The sequence below is a fragment of the Scardinius erythrophthalmus genome, assembly GCF_964197995.2.
Source record: "Scardinius erythrophthalmus genome assembly, chromosome: 21".
In the NCBI taxonomy this organism is placed as follows: domain Eukaryota; kingdom Metazoa; phylum Chordata; class Actinopteri; order Cypriniformes; family Leuciscidae; genus Scardinius; species Scardinius erythrophthalmus.
Window position 1 is genome coordinate 3,127,601 of NC_138241.1, and position 15,286 is coordinate 3,142,886.

At 40.3% G+C, this 15,286-nt stretch overlaps 1 protein-coding gene across 1 annotated transcript in view; it reads right to left on the minus strand.

Annotated features, from left to right (window-relative positions):
- Nucleotides 1-15,286, minus strand: part of gclc (glutamate-cysteine ligase, catalytic subunit) — a 47,039-nt gene that overhangs the window by 2,456 nt on the left and 29,297 nt on the right. The window contains exons 8-15 of the mRNA XM_081351408.1: nt 12,208-12,324; nt 6,692-6,830; nt 5,626-5,738; nt 4,425-4,517; nt 3,436-3,540; nt 3,167-3,248; nt 2,043-2,155; nt 1,152-1,272 (exon numbers count right to left, since the gene is read on the minus strand). Of these exons, the coding sequence (XP_081207534.1) occupies nt 1,152-1,272; nt 2,043-2,155; nt 3,167-3,248; nt 3,436-3,540; nt 4,425-4,517; nt 5,626-5,738; nt 6,692-6,830; nt 12,208-12,324 (883 nt within the window). The remainder of the gene's footprint in view (nt 1-1,151; nt 1,273-2,042; nt 2,156-3,166; nt 3,249-3,435; nt 3,541-4,424; nt 4,518-5,625; nt 5,739-6,691; nt 6,831-12,207; nt 12,325-15,286) is intronic.

A 15,286-nucleotide genomic window follows, 5' to 3' on the forward strand; every position in this document is an offset into this window, starting at 1 on the left:
CTAAAAGTTTGCTAAGAAGTATTTCCTACTAAAGCAAGGCGATATTTGACTGATTTGATTTGAAAAAGGGAAAACAACAGCCTTTTCCCAATTTTTTGCCGCTTTTCTACTCTATCCACCTTATTCCTGACGATCTCACTGCGTGTTGAATTATGGGAGGCACTTCCGGTTTGGGGAACTTCCATTCAAAAAGGCTGAAACAAATCACTTCAAATCATACAGTTGCCGAACAAATAAAGCTGATCGTCAGTTTCCCTGCGTGATTTATTTTCAGACATCGTGAGAATAACGTCATACTTGGTATTTTAACGTGACGTTATAACGAGAATATCTACGGCAAGAGCTCTTTTCAGTCGCTGCTGCTTTTCCTCGTGATTATTTTCTTTTTTCCTTTGCAATCCGCTGTAGAAGTATGAGAAAGGCCAGCATATCCTCCACATTTGTGGTCGGTTCTCCCGAATTTAATTTATGATATATTCCATTAATAATTGACTGGAATGCACAAAGAATCTCTCGTTATTCCCCTCAAATCCTCACGTCTGTTTCCAGGTTTGTTTTCAATTTATAATCTGTCAAAATGACGGAAATCACTTTAAATAGTGTCACGTAATGCTGAAGTTAATGAACATTTTTGATTAAGGCAACATAAGTTACATAATACAGATATACAGTATATTTCTACAGTGATATCTAACCGAAGACTCGCGCTTAGGGGTGATTTGATGCTTTTACACTTTTAAATGTCCTTTTAATGTTGGATGGTTGAAGGGTGAGTAGATTAATGTCATCTCACTGTGACACTTTTAACGTGTTCATAGAGCGAGCCTTTCACTGATTGTTTACAGCTTAACGGAAGTTACACCCATAATTCGCGCAAAGCATCATGGGGTGCAGGAATACGTTTTATTGAAAGCCCATTTTGCCAGCAGTTCAGAACCCTTTAACCGTTAGAAACTACACATGATCGTACAGAAACAACTAAAACAGTGTTTGAAAAAACAAAAAACACTATCTTAAATAAATAAATCAGCATAAGTTAAAAAATCTAAATGGATAGCACACAGAACTGAAACATCTATAACACAAACTGCACTGATTGCAGAACTCAGTGTGGAAACTGCACTGTAATTAACTCAAAGTCATTTGCATACCAGAGGCGCGCTTCTTAATGAGTTTCAGATAGTTGAGGATCGTGCAGCGCGTGTCGACGTCCACCTCCATGTTCTCCAGGTAGCTGTTCAACATCGGGATCAGCCCGTGAAACACCCCTTCCTGAACACACACACACACACACATCAAACAGAGGAACACACTTAAAGACAGGTGGTATTATGCCCTTTTCACAAGATGTAAAATAAGTCTCTGATGTCCCCAGAGTGTGTGTGTGAAGTTTTAGCTCAAAATACCCCACAGATATTTTTATATAGCATGTTAAAATTATCACTTTTTGAGGGTGAGCAAAAACACACCGTTTTGAGTCTGTCTGTTCCTTTAAATGCAAATGAGCTGCTGCTCCCGGCACAGGGGGCGGAGCTTCAACAGCACGTGTCCTTTTACCTCACACACACACACACACTAAACATTTCAAAAACTTTTAGCCTTTTATGTTCAAACCGGAGTCAGAATGATGGAGAGACTCAAGAAGAAGTGACAACATGTAGAAGCAACAGGACATTTCTGAATGGTTAGTTGATGAAGTTATGAAGCTGATGTGTAGTTATCTTCTAGTCATTGATTAGCATATTCTGTCTTGATAATCTATAAATCGTGTTCAGGGGGCGGGGTTTATGTAAATTGTAGGGTTGGTGATGTCACTAACCCGGGAGGAATGTGGTGTAGTCTCTACCAGCCGTTTGTTGTAGTCCTTAAAAAGCGATTTCTTTAAAAGCATATATCTCCCTTTGATTTGAACTTTGAGCGTTGTAACTTTGCAGATGTTGTTTATGCTCAAACAGCAACATTACACACTAACTAAAGTTAGAAAAGTCAAATCATAATCAACCACCGCTTTAAAGACGGTTGGAGAGCAGAGAAACACACACCTTCCCGTTGATGATGGTGTCGATGCTCATCAGTGTGAACTCTTCCCCGTCACTGGCGTCGCTCTCCACCCCGTTCTGAGACGCGGACGGCGGGTCCAACACTGGGTTACAGCCTGGAGATAACCACAATCATGCAAGAAATCTTTAACTCAGACCTGCAGACTCACGAGAGGTGAACAAGCTGACATGTTTCTGACGTAAACGGCTGTGGGGGGTTCTGGGGGATCAGGAGACTGTGTGCGATTCTGATTAAGACTAGCTTATTCACTATATGTGACCCTGGACCACAAAAACAGTCACACGGGTCAATATTGTGACATTGAGATCTATACATAATCTGAAAGCTGAATAAATAAGCTTTTCATTGATGTATGGTTTGTTATGATAGGACAATATTTTATGCAACCGGGCATCTGAGGAATCTGAGGGTGGCAAAAAATCTAAACATTGAGAAAATCTCCTTTAAAGTTGTGCATTTATGTTGGCGGTTGTGCTGCATTCACTCACAGAAATACATGTTTTATATATTTACGGTTGGAAATGTACAAAATATCTTCATGGAACATGATCTTTACTGAATATCCTCATGATTTTTGGCATAAAAGAAAAATCGATAATTTTGACCCATACAATGTATTGTCGGCTATTGCCACAAATATGCCCGTGCGACTCGTGACTGGTGTTGTGATCCAGGGTCACATATATGCTTTACACATGTAAAACATCAGCATTTCACTTCATTATTAGGTGCTTTAATAACAGAATTGCGTATATGTGACAACATTGTGTGATTATGTAAACGAACTGGTGAATCAGATTTTTTTAACCGGTTCATTGAAACAAACAGTCCGAAAGAGCCAGTTCACGGAAAAGAATCAGACTTCCCATCACTATGTAATTATAGACGTTACAGAAATTAATTACATGTTAAATACATGTTTTTATATTGTACTTGTATGTACACAAGTGCACTGTAGTAAATAATTAATTTAAATGTGTTCATAGTAGTTAAAGACACTAAATATACAGTAAATGTGGACCCAGCATGCACTGTCACAAATGTCACATCATATAACACTGATATAACTGATAATGACCTTTGTTTAACTTTACTGTCAACTAACCTTTAAAGACGTCCTTCCGAAAATAAAACATGCCTTCTTGCACGGCATTTCGCTTCTGGGCAACTTTCATATTTTCATCGACCTAAACCAGAAGAGTTGCAAAAAATTACACAAATACAAGTGTCTTGCATAAACATTTCTACTTTTAAGAACATGAACAGTATCTCTGCCAATTAAAATCATCCCTAGAATCACACTTTTTCTGCTGTGCATAAATCAGTTTAAATGCTAAATGTGTAAAACACACACACACACACACACACACACACCTTTGATAATGGAATGAGGAAATCCAGCTTATAGGACAAGATCACACGGGTGAGAAGAACGATGAATACGACATAAGCAGAGTTCTCAAAATCTGTCAGTTGGACCTGTAAAAAAAAAAAAAAAAATGGTGTTACATAATTATGCATTTCAAAACAAACCCAGATTTCACATACAACAGGGTGAATTTCACAATAACGGTTAAGATCATGTCATGTCATATTTCTGGATGGATGGAGTCTGTGTTGACAGCATGATGTGCTATTGCATTTTGTATGAAATATTGCCACAAATATGCCCGTGCGACTCGTGACTGGTGTTGTGATCCAGGGTCACATATATGCTTTACACATGTAAAACATCAGCATTTCACTTCATTATTAGGTGCTTTAATAACAGAATTGCGTATATGTGACAACATTGTGTGATTATGTAAACGAACTGGTGAATCAGATTTTTTTAACCGGTTCATTGAAACAAACAGTCCGAAAGAGCCAGTTCACGGAAAAGAATCAGACTTCCCATCACTATGTAATTATAGACGTTACAGAAATTAATTACATGTTAAATACATGTTTTTATATTGTACTTGTATGTACACAAGTGCACTGTAGTAAATAATTACAAATCAAAACATTTGTATGAAATATTGAAGCTCATAAATAAGTGTTTTGGCACAGCCGGCCGAGTGGCGATACGCACTGCTCTATAATCAGGTTTTAATATTGGCATGTTTCGACGAACACGCTGGGATTGTTTTCCTCACAACAGTGGAAAGAACTTAAAATACTCAGTTTTTTGTCATACATATTAGAGTAAGACATCATTAGAAACTGTAAAGGGTATCATTTTATTTTTATACTCTCACTATAACAACAAAACATGATGCTTTTGTAAAATAAAGAAAAAACAAGCACACACAGACAAGAGCGATGAGTAAAGGACAAGGCATTAGAGCAGTGTTTCCCAAAGACAGGTGTGTGTTTAATACCTCCATGGGCCGAAACTCGACTCTCCACCCGATGTCAGAGTTCGGAGGGGGGGGCTTGAACCTCATTGTCTGCCAGTTGGTTGACTGAAGATTCTGTAACATGCAAAAAAAAAAGTTCATTTTCACATACTATATGAACAAATCATTCTATGTGGCAAACACTGGCCTAATATTAACATTTCTAGTTTGTTAATGTTGATCAATTTGCTAGAACAGTAGAAATCAGATGTTCATTTTAAAGGAGTAGTTCACTTCAGAGTTATAATGTCCTGATGATTTACTCTCCCCCACGTCATCCAAGATGTTCATGACTTTATTTCTTCAGTTGAAAAGAAATGAAGGTTTTTTAGAGTAAATCATTCCAGGTTGTTTCTCCATATAGTGTCTTCAATGGGGTCCAACGGGTCGAAGGTCCAGATGTGAGTTTCAGTGCAGCTTCAAAGTCTCGACACGATCCAGCCGAGGAATAAGAGTCTTATCTAGACAAACCAGCGGACATTTTATAAAATAGATATACTTTTTAACCACAAATGCTCATCTTGAACGTCCACAACTTCACACAAAGGTGACCTTTTGAACCTGATTACGTAATGCGTGAAGTCGTGGATGTGCAAGACGAGACGAGCATTTGTGGTTAAAAAGTATATAAATGTGTATTTTTAAGGGGAAACTGTAGTGTAGAGTGAAAAGAGATTTTCTCCTCAAACTTCAAAATCGTCCAACATCGATGTTTTACCTTTTATTAATTTAAATGGCATTTGGTTTAGTCTTTGCATGTTGGCTTTGTAAACACTGGGTCTGTTCTTGCTCCTACGTCACGCTTGACCTTTCAACCTGATTACGAAATGTGTGTCGCATCACAGCTAGTGTAAGACGAGCATATATACTTATATATACAATACTTTTGTGGTTTAAAAGTATATATTTATTATAAAATGCCCACTGGTTTGTCTAGATAAGACTCTTATTCCTCGGCTGGATCGTGTCGAGACTCTGAAGCTGCACTGAAACTCACATTTGGACCTTCGACCCGTTGGACCCCATTGAAGACACTATATGGAGAAACATCCTGGAGTGTTTTCCTCAAAAACCTTCATTTCTTTTAGACTGAAGAAAGAAAGACATGAACTTCTTGGATGACGTGGGGGAGAGTAAATCATCAGGACATTTTAATTCTGAAGTGAACTACTCCATTAAATACCTCGAAGTGGTCCGATTCGTTCTCGTCGTCCAAGTGAATCTTCTCCTGGAAGAGCGACAGCGGGTCTCGGATGAAGAGGTGTGCGATGTGCTGGGCCAGCAGTTTGTCTATGCCTGCAACAGTGCGAAACACAGCGCTTGAACACACTGAACAGGGCTGACGAGAGCACAGACCCGCTTCACACCGAACACATCAGGGGCTTTCGCTCCGGGTAGTCCTAGGATCGAGCCTCCAGGGTGTTTCCCCGAGAGCTAATGGTTCCCCTAGGAACGTTTCCTGGTTGCGTTCGCACCGCCAGTAGGAACTCTGAAGTGACGTGAGTCTCGCTTGTTGTTGTGCCTTTTATTTTGACGACGCTGAGAACGACTCGGTGTTCATTAGTTTACGATCTGTCTAACACTCCTGTCTGATATGTTATTAGATAGAACTGTTATACATAGAAAGTAGACAGTAATGAAAGGGTATTAGCGTATGTCGTGTGTTTGATGTCCAGTGTTGCTGAGCAGAAACACATAATCATGTTTCTCTTGGTCTCTTCAAAGTTGTGTTGGGTTTTCTCCTCAGCGTAAAGGTCAAGAGGTCAATCTATCAGTTTTCCATGTTCATAGAGTTAGTTTCTGAAGTAAATATATAGGCTATAATCTGTGTGTTTACACTGCTTTTTAAAAATGGCTGCTGGTGTTTCGCGTGTGTTCGGCCAATCAGCGAACACTAACGTCAATGTAGATCATGTAGCGCTGGTTTAGACCGACTCTGAAGGAGGAGCTCATTTATTTCCCCCATAAGGAGTTCCTACATAAACTCGTTCCTAGTTCCTGCGGTGCGAACACGCCGATAACCGGGAACTTCCACTCAATAGTTCTAGGAACTATGCAAAGGTCCTCCGGTGCGAAAGCCCCTATTATAATCAAAGATGCCGTCTACATTTGCTCTCGTCAACAGGACACAGAAGTGAGGAAAGTCTTCACTGAGGTCGATGCAGACGGGTGTCAGTGTGTGTGTGTGTGTGTGTGTGTGTGTGTGTGTGTGTGTGTGTGTGTAGACGGGTGTCAGTGTGTGTGTTCACCTGCATCGAGGAGCTGCTTGTTGATCTCCTCATCGATGGTCAGCTCGATGTCGTTGTATTTCTCGCCGCAGCAGGAGAGGTAGCTGTCAATCGAATCATACCTGGATTTATTGATCTTGAATTTGTTGTTTTTCAGCGGCTGCAAAGAAACAGATAGAGAATTCATTTTAGAGAGGCCATATTATGTTCACATCACATTTTTGGTGCGCTCAAGTTCGTCCTTCTAAATGTAGATGTGTGACAAGCGCATTCATGATAGAATGATAGAAAAAATACCAACTTTTCAGACAAGAACCAACCGATCAGCTTCAGCCTTTCTGTAACAACACTGAAAGCTCAGTCAAGATGGAGGAACGACACATTTTTAGACGCAACGTTAACGGCCCCAAACAAAGTCTTTATGCTGTTTTCAGGCTCTACTAGAACAGGTTTTCCTGCTTGAATGTTGATTATTTTCCCCATATTCTCCATTGTTGCGGCTCCTCTCTTCCCAGGCTGCGTTCCAGTTACGGCTGCACAATATATTGAAATTATCGAAATACATATATCGCGATATGCATATTGCAACGGCTTGAAATAACTGGGGTCATGAATGAGAAAATCACTCACTGCTTCGCTAACTTCCCTCCGCCTCGTTCACTCGCTAACTTCCCTCCGCCTCGTTCACTCGCTAACTTCTCTCCGCCTCGTTCCATTGGCTAACTTCCCTCCGCCTCGTTCCATTGGCTAACTTCCCTCTGCCTCCTTCACTCGCTAACTTCCCTCCGCCTCGTTCACTCGCTAACTTCCCTCCGCCTCGTTCACTCGCTAACTTCCCTCCGCCTCGTTCACTCGCTAACTTCCCTCCGCCTCGTTCACTCGCTAACTTCTCTCCGCCTCGTTCCATTGGCTAACTTCCCTCCGCCTCGTTCCATTGGCTAACTTCCCTCCGCCTCGTTCCATTGGCTAACTTCCCTCCGCCTCGTTCCATTGGCTAACTTCCCTCCGCCTCGTTCACTCGCTAACTTCCCTCCGCCTCGTTCACTCGCTAACTTCCCTCCGCCTCGTTCACTCGCTAACTTCTCTCCGCCTCGTTCCATTGGCTAACTTCCCTCCGCCTCGTTCCATTGGCTAACTTCCCTTCGCCTCGTTCCATTGGCTAACTTCCCTCCGCCTCGTTCACTCGCTAACTTCCCTCCGCCTCGTTCCATTGGCTAACTTCCCTCCGCCTCGTTCCATTGGCTAACTTCCCTTCGCCTCGTTCCATTGGCTAACTTCCCTCCTCCTCGTTCCATTGGCTAACTTCCCTCCGCCTCGTTCCATTGGCTAACTTCCCTCCGCCTCGTTCACTCGCTAACTTCCCTCCGCCTCGTTCCATTGGCTAACTTCCCTCCGCCTCGTTCACTCGCCTCGTTCCATTGGCTAACTTCCCTCCGCCTCGTTCACTCGCTAACTTCCCTCCGCCTCGTTCACTCGCTAACTTCCCTCCGCCTCGTTCCATTGGCTAACTTCCCTCTGCCTCGTTCCATTGGCTAACTTCCCTCCGCCTCGTTCACTCGCTAACTTCCCTCCGCCTCGTTCCATTGGCTAACTTCCCTCCGCCTCGTTCCATTGGCTAACTTCCCTTCACCTCGTTCCATTGGCTAACTTCCCTCCGCCTCGTTCCATTGGCTAACTTCCCTCCGCCTCGTTCACTCGCTAACTTCCCTCCGCCTCGTTCCATTGGCTAACTTCCCTCCGCCTCGTTCACTCGCTAACTTCCCTCCGCCTCGTTCACTCGCTAACTTCGCTCCGCCTCGTTCCATTGGCTAACTTCCCTCCGCCTCGTTCACTCGCTAACTTCCCTCCGCCTCGTTCACTCGCTAACTTCCCTCCGCCTCGTTCCATTGGCTAACTTCCCTCCGCCTCGTTCCATTGGCTAACTTCCCTCCGCCTCGTTCACTCGCTAACTTCCCTCCGCCTCGTTCCATTGGCTAACTTCCCTCCGCCTCGTTCCATTGGCTAACTTCCCTCCGCCTCGTTCCATTGGCTAACTTCCCTCTGCCTCGTTCCATTGGCTAACTTCCCTTCGCCTCGTTCCATTGGCTAACTTCCCTCCGCCTCGTTCACTCGCTAACTTCCCTCCGCCTCGTTCCATTGGCTAACTTCCCTCCGCCTCGTTCCATTGGCTAACTTCCCTTCGCCTCGTTCCATTGGCTAACTTCCCTCCGCCTCGTTCCATTGGCTAACTTCCCTTCGCCTCGTTCCATTGGCTAACTTCCCTCCGCCTCGTTCACTCGCTAACTTCCCTCCGCCTCGTTCCATTGGCTAACTTCCCTCCGCCTCGTTCACTCGCTAACTTCCCTCCGCCTCGTTCCATTGGCTAACTTCCCTCCGCCTCGTTCACTCGCTAACTTCCCTCCGCCTCGTTCACTCGCTAACTTCCCTCCGCCTCGTTCACTCGCTAACTTCCCTCCGCCTCGTTCACTCGCTAACTTCCCTCCGCCTCATTCACTCGGATGTACGTCATTGCTATCGTTGCATGAGTGCCCACTACTGGCGGAACCTGCAATAGGCTGAATTGGAACGAGCTAAGCCCTTGATCACTTAGAATCCACTATGGGGTTGATTTGTTATTTACTTTTTCCCTTACGAAAATGTTTAATGCAGCATCTATATGTATATAGGTGTGTTTGAGTTGTTTAATAATTTTTTTTTAAATAATTAATATATCAGAGTTGTTTGTGGTGGGGTAAATTAAACGCAATAAGCGTTGACGTCACAATTGTGTTGCATTGTGGTATATGGAACTGCCTGAAGTGTACATATGAAGTAGACTCGCTCCCACGGTCAAAATCGAGGGAGCGAGGGTCTGTCCCTATAAACTTCCCTCATCCACTTCACGAAGTGGAACACACTTCAAAATGGCGGCAGGGATTCCCCGAGAGGAAGTGCTTAGGGAAGTTTGCAAGTGCGTGTCTAAAAGTGGACTGGAACGCAGCCCCAGTCTGTCAGTAACGCTCTGTTTAGTTCCTGTCTCTATGAAGCCCCACCTTCTGAAAAGCACACTGGGTTCTGATTGGTCGGCTGGAGCAGTGTGTTGAGTCGAGCACTTCGAGTGTGTTTGGGAAATGCCTCGCCTCTTACCATAACCACCAGTTTCAACACACTACTAACTAACTCAACCAGGCCCCGCCCCTTTATTCTGCGCATTAATTATTATAATGAGGAATATTGTGACGTGTTCGTTCCCGGAAGAAACTCAAGACTACAGTAGAGGCGTTTCAGGAGTTCAGAAACACTGACACTGATATAGAGAAGAACTCCCACTGGAGGGACTTTGAAAACTTTTTCATGCTCAAACAGCAACATTACACACTAAAGACAGATGAACATGGGAACAAGCTTCCTCTTTATCATCTGTAGTTTAAAAAAAAAAAAAAAATACCCAGAGTGATTTGAAATGCTTGGCCTGGCTGATATATTTGTCTATTTTGAGATATTGGCCTTGGCTGATAACACTGGTCTACAATTTTTTAAGTCGTCGTCTGCTTCAGAGATAAACCACGCTATTTATTATGTATTTTGATGTGAAGAATATGACAATTAATTGTCTACTGTTTCCAAGATATTTTAGGAAATTTATATTTCACGTCTATGTATATTGTGTTGACAGTACTTGTGACTTGTAGTAGCACATTAAAATCAGCTAAAGGGTAAATCAGATTTATATGAAACAGAAAAAAAACTATTATGTATATAGCTTAGTCCTGTCTTCTTGTCTAGTCTCTTGTATTCATGAAATGGAGCATCTTTCGTCTGCAAGCATTGATGTACTCCATTTCCGTTTGTGATGTAAGCTTCGTTATGACTGCATCATCCGTGATTATTAGGAATAACATGATGCAATTCATATCATATATAATGCAATACTAGTGTCAGATTGCATCGTTCATTGTTTGGCCTAAAAAGCAAGTACTGTCCAAACCCAGACATAGAGTAATTAACAGATCCAGACAAAGATGTATTTTAGTCATTGAGATCCCATATCTTTATTACTCACTATTCTCAAGTCAAAGGTCATATACACGGACCCAATAGCATATCTTGAAAACTAGAGCCAACCAACAATTTTAAGCATCATTTTTGTTCTCAGTGACCCAGAATTAGTGAAGTTTGACTACGTTTATTTCAGAAGCCTTTAGCCTGTAAACCAGCTGACATCAGAAGCCCTCAGATCTTCCGACAGCCTTGTTAATTATTACACATGCAGCTTTTATTGCCATTTGACATTAACATTTGTACTTACAAAGTTCTCACTTTGTAAATTCTCAAAAGGGACAATTTGGATGAGATTCGTTTTCTTTCTAAATGATTAACGGAGTGGTTTCATGTATGATTCACACAGGTCTGGGATCTCTCTAATTATTACTGAAGTGCGGTGGTCTATTGTTTGGATGAGGGCATTACGGATCATCATGTAGACTGTAATTATAAAATTATATAATTTAGTGAAGGAATTAAGCCCAAAAAACGTGAAGGGATAGTTTGCCCAAAAATGAAAATTACCCATGATTTACTCGCCCGAGTCTAGGTGTATATGACATTCTTCTTTCAGACGAATACAATCAGAGTTATATTAAAAAACATCCTGCCTCTTCCAAGCTTTAGAATGGCAGTGAATGGCCGTTTCTGTTAATAACAGTGCAGCTATTGATCATAAAAGTGCATCTATTCATCATAAAAGTGCAGCTATTGATCATAAAAGTGCATCTATCCATCATAAAAGTGCATCTATTCATCATACAAGAGCTTCACACTGCTCCGGGGGGTTAATAAAAGCCTTCTGCAACTTCCTTACATGGAATCCGTATGTTCGTTTGGCCGGAATCTAGTTATTTTACTTTATAAAGTTTTAAATATGGATATTTTTCTTACACAAACGCATCACTATGCTTCAGGAGGCCTTTATTAACCCCCCGGAGCCTGTGGAGCACTTTATAATGGATAGATGCACTTTTATGATGGACAGATGCACTTTATAATTGATGGATGCACTTTTATGATGGATAGATGCACTTTTATGATGAACAGATGCACTTTTATGATGGATAGATGCACTTTTATGATGGATAGATGCACTTTTATCATGGATAGATGCACTTTTATCATGGATAGATGCACTTTTATCATGAATGAATGCACTTTTATGATGCATAGATGCACTTTTATGGACTTTAAAACAGAAACAGCCCTTCATTGCCATTATAAAGCTTGGAAGAGTCAGGACATTTTTTTTATATATGACTCCCGATTGCAATCGTCTGAAAGAAGAATGTCATATGCACCTAGGATGACTTGAGGGTGAGTAAATCATGGGCTAATTTTCATTTTTGGGTGAACAATCCCTTTAAAAACAGTAAGTAATTTGCTCCATAGTGCAAGAAACCCAGAAAAAGGCCAATTTGAAAAGGAAATTATTGCTTTATGAATATGGCCCAAAGTCTTGGGCATTAGTTGTGTTTCTGTGCAGGTGTGCAGGTGTGAGGTGTCCTCACCTCCAGGCCTCTCTCCTCTCGGGTCCGGTCGTCCACAGACGCAGAGATCACACCCCAACGGCAGTCGATGTCTGAAACCAGTCCGCGATAGAGCGGAGAGGCGGCACTGAGAGCCATCTGCACAAACACACATCAATACTGAGAGCTGAACACTGCCTTTCTGGAAACATTAACAACAGAGTCTTAAAAGGTTGTAAAACTGCTAAGCACACAAGACTGTGAAAATGATGACGGTGGGTTATATATTACTTCATGTATAATGGTAAAGATGGTAAATTGTCAACTAGGGTCAAAGTTAGAAGATTAAATTATATTCAATTCAATACAATTTGGATGTTATTTTTAGATTTAAAAAGCAGTCCCACATGCAGTAACATCATGCATGAAAGTCTGCAAGTCCATCTCCCCATATTTATATACATTTTATTTAACAACAGTATAAACAGGAATTTGAATACACTGGTTAATCATATTTTTTTTCTGGGATGCAAAGTTTTACTTTCTCTGCTGTCCCACTTTATATTAAGTGTCTTCAACGACTATGTACTAATATAAATAAATTATAGATAAATAATATAAATAAAACATTGCATAAAGTTTGGTTTATGATCATGATGCAGAGTGATGAATTCTATTAGCATGCAGTTGAAATGCACTGAAATTCATAATTATGAGAGCAAAAATATGCCTACATATGGGTTTTGCCTTATATTTATATGATACGATATAGTTTAGCCATATCACACAGCAAGAACAGTTTTGTTCTGAATATCAACACGATTGCAAATGTGATATTAATTTTATGCAACAATATAATAAACAAGAATTTAATATTGTTACTTTTTAGACAAAATTTGTCAGTTTTGGCCGAAAATAGTTCGAAACAAAGCCACAGCAGAACTGTTGCGTGTCTCTGAGCAATACACAGCGGTTACTAACGAATCGAGTGAGTCATTGATTCAGTGACTCACTCATAAAGACGGTCACTTGCTTCGTTCCTGAACGAATCAACCGTTTGAATGAGTCGGGTGAATGAATGATTCAATGACGCACTCATTAAGATAGTGATTGCCAGAGTATCATTTTTCATTCATGCCACCTCTTGAGCTGCATTAAACAGTGTAAATATCCCTAAATGGCACTTTAGATGCAGTTCTGAAAAAAAGAAAAAAGATTAAGGCCACATTATAGCCTTAAAAGTTTATGTGTAATAAATGATATGTTGAAACAGAATATTTCTTTCTAAAGCTACTTTGGTAACACTTTACAATAACGTCTCATTTGTTAACATTAATGTATTAACTAATATGAACTAACCATGAGCAATACATTTGTTACAGTATTTATAAATCTTTGATCATTTTAATTAATAAAAATACAGCTGTTCATTGTTTGTTCATGTTAGTTCACAGTGCATTAACTAATGTTAACAAATACAACCTTTGATTTTAATAATGTATTAGTAAATGTTAAAATGAACATTATCAAAGATTAATAAGTGCAGTTCATAACAAGTGTATGTTAACTAATGAAACCTTATTATAAAGTGTTACCGCTACTTTTTGTATCGTCTCTTCAATGCTTTTCTCATCTAACACAATAATGACTTTAAATTATTATTTTTGGGAGGGGTGTGGGGAGGGGGGGTAATTTCTCAGCGAAAATTTATGTGCGAATAATTAGATAAAAAATTGTAATCACTTGACAGCCCTAATTTAAATTAATCACTTGATACAATGCACTTATTGTGTGCGTACATGTTTTTACACTGTGAACACAAAAAATGTTTTTACTAGGGGTGTAACGGTACGCAAAAATCACGGTTTGGTACGTACCTCGGTTTTAAAGTCATGGTTCGGTTTATTTTCGGTACAGTAAGGGAAAGAAATGCAAACATTAAACTGCAGGTTGTTTATTACTATAAACTTTTTTTAACAATTTGTTTACACTTTTTAAAACACTTTTTAATAAAATATAATAAAATATATATAAAATAAAAAAAAGAATAAGAAATAAAATACTGCTGCAAAGTTCTCCACTAAATAAAATACTCTCAGTCTCAAACCAATATCACATAATAAATTTAATGAAAAATATAAATAAATAACTATGATTACAGTGCAGCATTACCAATCCCAGCTTGTAGGCCTGCTCATATTTAAAAATTAAGGCTGGGAATCAAAAAAAAAATTTAATAAACTAATTAATTGCACAATTTGCTGTAATTAATTGCAATTCCTCCAAGCTTGTAATCATCAATAATTAAACTTAGAATCACCTAATTAAATGAAACACTGGGGGGAAAAAGGAACAGAAAATAGCCCTATATTAAAATAATATTAAACATACATATATCAATGTATTATTATTTTTCAGTAATCAATCAACATAATCAATTTAAGATTTTTTTTAATATATATATATATATATATATATATATATATATATATATATATATATATATATATATATATATATATATATATATATATATATATATATATATATATATATATATATATATAATTCGTTACATTTATATAGCGCTTTTCTCGACACTCAAAGCGCCTTACATAGAAGGGGGGAATCACCTCAACCACCACCAATGTGCAGCATCCACCTGGATGATGCGACGGCAGCCATATTGCGCCAGAACGCCCACCACACACCAGCTTACTGGTGGAGAGGAGACAGTGATGAAGCCAATCAGTATATATGGGGAGGATTAGGAGGCCATGATGGACAGAGGCCACTGGGCAAATTTGGCCAGGATGCCGGGGTTACACCCCTACTCTTTCGAAAGACATCCTGGGATTTTTAATGACCACAGAGAGTCAGGACCTCGGTTTAACGTCTCATCCGAAGGACGGTGCTCTTTTGGCAGTATAGTTTCCCCGTCACTATACTGGGGCATTAGGACCCACACAGACCACAGGGTGAGCGCCCCCTGCTGGCCTCACTAACACCTCTTCCAGCAGCAACCTGGTTTTCTCAGGAGGTCTCCCATCCAGGTACTAACCAGGCTCAGCCCTGCTTAGCTTCAGTGGGCAACCAGTCTTGGGCTACAGGGTGATATGGC